Source organism: Rhea americana, unplaced genomic scaffold, assembly GCF_003343005.1.
Source record: "Rhea americana isolate MKP2758 unplaced genomic scaffold, rheAme1 scaffold_151, whole genome shotgun sequence".
Classification (NCBI taxonomy): Eukaryota; Metazoa; Chordata; class Aves; order Rheiformes; family Rheidae; genus Rhea; species Rhea americana.
In genome coordinates, this window is record NW_028185606.1 from 203,519 (window position 1) to 210,703 (window position 7,185).

A 7,185-nucleotide genomic window follows, 5' to 3' on the forward strand; every position below is an offset into this window, starting at 1 on the left:
CTTTTTGTCTCAACACTTACATGATTAAGCTTCGGAATTTCATTCCTGTTCATAAAATGAGGGGCTAGCAAGTACACTTATACAATAAAAAGGTAAGAGTTGAATTACAGAATATCGACAATCTTGCATTTTGAAAAAGCAACAAGAGGACTGATGAGATGATGAACAAAATATTAAAGTAAACCTAGCTAGAAAGAGGAACTAATACCACTATTTTTACAAAATCATATAACCACCTACAAATCACCTCTCGTGACAAGAATACCAGCAAAACAACTATTTTAAAATTAAAGAGTTGCACTGGGATTTAGCTATAAGTGATAGTTTTAAAAACTGAAAATAAAAAAAACCCCATAATTTCTGCTGCTTACGTAASATCACATCAGCATTAATGACTCTTACATGAAAGCATATGAGTCTTATGTGAAAGCTTTGTTTTAAAGCCTGCAATGAAGAGATCCATGGGAGAAATTTCAGGAAGACCCATTTTGTCATTACCTGAGCAATTTCAAGGAAGACAAACTGTAAGAAATGCACAGTTTATTCCAGAAACAGGAACACAGAACATGTGTTTTGTGACCTATACTTATTATCACAGTAGCCACACAGACTATTTTGACTACTTATCTTCATTTGGGAAATTTACCATTATATTTCTGAGCTTGCTCTCTCATTATAAATTGATCCTTAAGTGAAACTGAGTATAAACAATGTTATTTTTTCAAAGTAAAGCTTTTATATTGAAAGATGACACAATGCGCATCATAAAGTTTAGGATTAAATAAAATGCTGACTTGTATCCCAGACTATGACATTTCCTATGTCCATGTGGTATCAAGTTCCTAGGTGAAGGGGGTGTTGGTGGCAGCAAGGCTCCTTCAGCTGCAACATTTTTCCGTCCACTTTGTGGAGATGCTCCGACCTCAGAGCCTGGGAACAAGAGAGACATAATTCTAAGTTTATTCAGAAGTAACTATCAGAGCTACTTCTAAGAAAACTGTGGGCGAGTTACACAAATAACTTCCTAAACTCGAATTGTAAAAGACAGCATGTGGCCCTAAAACTCACTGCTATATGCATACGGATATTTAGAAAAACTGATTTCTGTTGCACAAGATAAAAAGAAGTCCTTAAATTTGCTGCATTAGCCGCATTGACATTAAACATGTCCTATTGATTTTTGCATTTTGAAACTCCTATCTTCAACCACTTCAGATATAGATCAAAAATAATGTAYGTCTTTGGAAATATATTATTCTGTAAAGAGGTTTCGATGAAGCTGTTCTGTCTAGACAGAATAAAGCRTAAGTATTTAACAATTCTTCACTCCAAATGACCCTACCAAGCTAGTGCAACAATACATACAAGAACCTAAACACCTGACCCAATTCCTTGAAAAAAATCTCTTTAGAGAACACACTAGATTTTTTATTACCAGTATACAGTGTTTACAATTCCCAACTCTTTACTATCCTCAGGCAAGTATCTTCCATATTCACAACTCAATAAAGTATTTGATCACCTGAAGTCTTCTCATATTTATTAAGCATTTACCTACTAAATCTTCTCTGGAAGCAGCAGAATGTGGGGTGCTGGTCCCTGGTTCTATCTTTAACGAAAGCCTGCATTAAAAAGTATTAAAAATTACTTTACGAGGAAATAGAAGGATACAAGAGTACATTTTTGAAAACTAAAAGTGCTCTGATTTACAACTGAAAGCTTCTCGTTTCTATAATTGCAAGAAACATGATGAAGTTAATACAAAACTTGCACAGTTACTATCTTTAGTACCTAGTATTCCCAACCATTCTTTTTCTCGAGTGAAAAAAACTACTGCTGCAGCAGGGTCCAGGGTTCAGAAAAATCACATGCTAAGGCACAGCACAGTAAATAAGTCTATTGCTTTGGATCACAGGGAGCAGGACAAGCTTGCAATATTATGCTAGGGGAGGACCAGATCGCAACCAAACCCTGGCTACAGAATAGCACTACAGCATCTTCTGCACCAGGAAACCAGGCAGCTGCCAGCAGCCATGGGCAGCAATACAGAGTTGCAGCCAAACAGCCACCAGTTGCCCTCCCCTCTCTCTAAGCAAAAGCTCACTATGAGCTGCCACCCAAGCGGGGCAGAGTCGCACTGTGGAAGGAGCGAAGGAAGAGGCCACAGGTCTGCATTGGCACCAGCCTCTGGGGAACATGCAGCCACACATGAGCTGGGGCCACACTGCCCAGGGACCACCAGCAGTTACACGGGACTCTGAAATTACCTCTACCCTAGCATAACAAGGCTAAAGACCAAGCAACATGGCAAAATATTTACATTTACTATATTTTGTATTTTGAACTTTCTGTGAAGTAATAAAAGCGTGTGCACAAATGTGCACAGTCAAGCCTTTCGTTGCCATTACTAGTCTAAAAAAACCAAAATCTTTCTTTGGGATTTTGGAAAATACGATCAACTTGACTGGGTCAATCATTCTAGCCTTCTCTAAGACAGTTCAGTACTTTTCATTGGTGAGCAATCCATCCCCTTGCAATACTAACAGAGATAACCAGAGAACGCCAAAAAAAGATCGAGTGCCTTGTAACTCAAACTGCAGACCTAGAATCTTTGAAATTAGCAAGTTTAGAAAAGCTTCTACTTAATGGTTAGAAGAAAAAGCCTAATATTTGACAGCTCCTCTCCCTCTAATTCCCAGTTTAGTATAGATTCATGAACTTAACTTTCATTTTCTTAAATAAAATTCCTTAGCAAGAGAAAACAGGAATTCAAGTCACAATGATGGTTGTCTAACCTCAGCCTTTTCACAGATGCCTTATGAGATAAAAAGTGTTTTCTAATGCTAATAATGTTTTTTCAAAATATACTCTGCCTCCATCCATATTTCAGTCTGGGGACATGTGTAACTCACAGGTGTAAAATCAGACTTTCTTAATAGTAGTCCTGGCCATTGCATTATAAGCAACTGTCTCCGTTTTTCAGCTACCAAAACTGGGGTCGTATAGGCTAAATTGACTGTAGCTCCTTCAGCGATACAACTCCCACTACCATAGAGTCTCGACTAGTGAAGGAAAGTGGATTGTGGAATTCATAAAGACTACATACCACAAAGAACCAGACACTGCAGTTAAGTAACTTATTTTTCTTCATCAAGTGTTTAACCACAGAGCTTTACTCTCAGAGATAAGCAAGCAGTACTTCCAAAGGCAGGCTATAGAACATTTCAGCAAAAAGTTAAAACTAGATGCTTGCACACTAATGTCGAGACAGTGCTCCAGAGAACAACCAACCCACCTTAAAGACTATAACACTTGGAGAAGCCAGGTGTTTGAGCCCTTATTAACTGTCCCTTGACACAAACTGAAGGGTGCCTATTTGTTGCCATCTAGTAAAGTCTAATTAGGGCTATTAAATGGTAAGCCATTTATAAATTGTTTTTACAAGAGATAATCTGTTCCTTCAGTGTGCCTCCCCCTCCCACCATAGAACACAGCTACACAAGCAACCAATTCAACACACCCGCAGGGACAAACTTCCAGGGTGGGCAGGACAGGAACGGGTGGGAACCTCCTTGAGCAAGTCAGCCAGGGAACAGAAACTTTCCTCATGTGCAACAGATTCGCTTTAGCCAGCTCCCTATCCTCTGGGTTTGTTCCTGTCTCTTATCAGACTTGTCCAGCCCTCAGTTTTACTGAATGCCAAATCCCTAAATATAATAACCTTCTCACTCGGGAAGCAGAACCCTCTGTTTGGGGTGCTATAAGGGGAGGCAAACAACACTTTGCTTTTCAAATTCAAGCRTTTACATCTGATTCACCCTGTGAACCTCACTCAAAGGATAAAAATTTAAAATGAGGACTTGAGAAAGCAGAAATTCCAAGTCCTCCTTGGTAAGACCTTAGGACCAGACGCACAGATGCACTGTTCTGATGGAAAAAAAACGACACAAAACAGATCTGACAATGAGATCCACATCTTACTCTCTAGAGTCTTCCAGAACAAACACTCAAGTCTGCAGATTAAGTACATCCAACAGACCAGACATACCTGAAGCCAGTTCTTGATGCAGATGTAGAAGAGAAAGGAAACACACCATTTATCATGTTGAAAATAATTCTTTCTGAGCATAGGACCCTGCTACAACCTTTCTGGTTGCAATAGATGCACCCGAGATTCAAACTCTTGTTGCAAATGGAAACAAAGTGACAGGCTGTTTGTTACAAAAGCTACTACTTCTAAAGAATTAGTCAGTTACAACAGTTCATACTTACTTGTAATTGTCATCTTCTACAAACTTTTGTAGCTCTTCTATGTACTGAACTGAGTTCAGATATTTTTGGACATGAGGCAACAGAGGAATATCTGGAGAACAAATTACATCCATTAGCCCTGTACCACTCATAGGTGAGTGAAGTATTTTCTGGAATGTATTTATACAGAACCAGACCCCTTACCTTTTCCACATGAGACAGAAGTACAAGCTACAATCCATACTGATGTTGAAATATTTTATTTATTTTTAAATCCTTCATACCCATTACCATGCACCGAGCTGACATTCCCTACATCCACAGGGCTGCTACAACACTTTGGGCTGCTCTGCTTATCACAGCATGTAGAAGAGAAGAAAGTGGGAATCTCTGGTTAATCTAAAGATCCAAACCTGGAAACTGGAGGACTGTGTCAGAGCAGATTTTCCCTCACGGCCCAAGTTTTCATTATATTTTGCTTTTAGTGAAAGCACAATCCAGGGCTAGTATCACATTCCATTGCTAATGGTCAGTCTGTACCATAAAATGTAACCTTATAACTTTACTAGAAGAGAAAGCGGAATTGGATTGTGAGGGAGACCACCTCTGAAGGAAAAAAATTTTCTATGAACAGCACTATAAATGTGCAATAGACAAGTTTTATGTATTTTACCATCTCTAGTAAAAGCATACTCCAAAAGYAATCATACTATTTTTAGGACCATAGTTATAAAAATAAAATGTATATAAATTTATAATTTACTAGCTTTTGTTAAGTTTGAAGATTGTATTTCACATTTTCATGAGAAAGAAAACACTGCAAGAGGTGAGCTGTAAGAAAAGGAAAWTTTTATTTTCTCTCTTCATACTGATGCTCCAACAACCTACAATACCAGAATAAAGTTTTAGACTCTGAGGGGACAGAGCGGTGGAGGGAGGGTRGTAACAGCACACAAATGGATCAGGCCTTATTAAGACAGTATTATGGAAGACAAATATTAACACTTTAGAAGTTACTCTTCAATACTACAAAATCAACATGCTAGCTTACCATATTCACAGGACTGCTGTAAATCTGAGATGATTCGAAGTATGTTGTTCATTAAATTTGTTCTTTGCTCACTTTCCAGAATGCTCCCTGTTGATGGGTATGCAGAATCAATATATGTCAAGTCTGAGAGGTAAATACCTGAAAACATTAGAATGAAGAATTTTTTAGTCTCACACTTAACAGGAAATTAAAAAACAACAGTACTTTGGAGAATTTTTTCTTTTCTTGACTAATGGACATAGAGATTGATGACAGCATTACTTCACTGTGTTATTTTTGATGTATTTGGAAAATAATCTCTAAAAGATGTTCAAGAACCTCTGCACTTCAGAGAAAAACAGTAACTATATTTGGACTTACAGGAAAGTATACCACCATACCACCACTGTCTGGGATTCAGTTTGAATCACTTCGCCCTCAATTTTGTCAACCCTGTCTTACCTGTATTTGCAGATGCCATGTTACATATCCAGCTAGGTTTTTGAGTGCAAACCCTTCGTTCTGCACACAACAAATCAGAACGGGAGATGGAGAGGGTCTTTTTCTCATGCATTATACCAAACACATGCAATATGACTTTGTCTTTGACAGTATCGCAATTTCTAAATCTAAAAGCAATTATGAGGGTATGCACAGCTGCTCATGATCTTAATCTTCTGTCAAACTACCAATTCACCATTCTCTTGACAAATATGAAGCATATTAAACATAAAACGCTAAAATACATAATTACTAATAAATTTATGAAGTTGCCTATTGCTCCAACTCAGCACATTTCAAAAACCACAACAAAAACAGACAGAAAAAAGATCTTTGTAACGTCAACATAAATAGAAATTGATAAAAAAATTCAATTCGTAGCAACATGAGAAGTGATATGCACGCAAAAAGTGCATTTAGACTGAACTGTAGCACAAATTCTGCTGTTTTTATTAGCTTTAACAGCTAAAATTCCACAGGCTTAGATTCACCTCTTCAAGTCTTCTACCTGTTTCTTTCCATCACCGCTGTCTTACTATTCTGCCAGTCTTTTTGTCATATGGAGAACAGAGAGGAAATTTCTCTTCCTTGAATATTATTGCTGCAAATGAACTGCTCATTTTAATTCAAATTCTATTAATTTCAAAAACTTTACCCAAAGTCTGATCATTTCCTGTCTCAAATAAACAAAGCATCTCTCAACCAACTTCACCATTACAAAAGGAAAAGCTCCTCTTCTCCTTCATCCTCCACAATATGAAAGCCCTACATAACTTAAAACATCCAAACTTACCTAGTATTTTCTAGAAGCTGTTACTGAAGTAACCTGGAATTTCTAAAATTATATTTTTCTTACCTCAGACTTTTATAACCAAAGTCATAACAAGAAGTTTGGCTTTACAGGTGGAAGAATATTAATACAACCTCACTAGAACAGCAGTTGTGTTTGTATAGCACCTAGCCAGTAGGTTCTTCAGTCCCGAGTTGGGAAACTCTGGGCACCACTCCAAAGTCAACACATACATGCATGGGTGCACACACACACAGAAACAAATTAAAATACTTGTGGTTGAATGGTGGCACAAAAAAAGTGAATAGAAAGGTATTACACATGACCTAACATACTACTAAATTTTTCGATCCTGTATTCTACTAGAAGTAGTTTGTTATAAAATAGAAAGGATGATCAGAAAAATGTTATTCACACYTATATTCTAATGCTACCTGAACTATGTAAGTTGTCCTTAGCCTAACTTTGCTAAGCAATGTCCAAACAAGCATTAAAAAAAAAAAAAAAATCCCAATCCCACTCAATCTTCCACAGAAAATCATGCTTATTATTGATAATGAAATTCATTATGAACAAGACCCTGCAATATTACACAAAATTTTATAAATTATTT

The 7,185-nt window shown here is 37.3% G+C and overlaps 1 protein-coding gene across 6 annotated transcripts in view; it reads right to left on the minus strand.

Annotated features, from left to right (window-relative positions):
• Positions 1-7,185, minus strand: part of RALGPS2 (Ral GEF with PH domain and SH3 binding motif 2) — a 123,131-nt gene that overhangs the window by 27,976 nt on the left and 87,970 nt on the right. For all 6 annotated transcript variants that reach the window (XM_085299618.1, XM_085299613.1, XM_085299617.1 and 3 more), the window contains 4 exons: positions 5,303-5,440; positions 4,273-4,363; positions 1,555-1,622; positions 795-930 (listed from right to left, as the gene is read on the minus strand). In XM_085299618.1, coding sequence (XP_085155744.1) covers positions 795-930; positions 1,555-1,622; positions 4,273-4,363; positions 5,303-5,440 — 433 coding nt within the window. The remainder of the gene's footprint in view (positions 1-794; positions 931-1,554; positions 1,623-4,272; positions 4,364-5,302; positions 5,441-7,185) is intronic.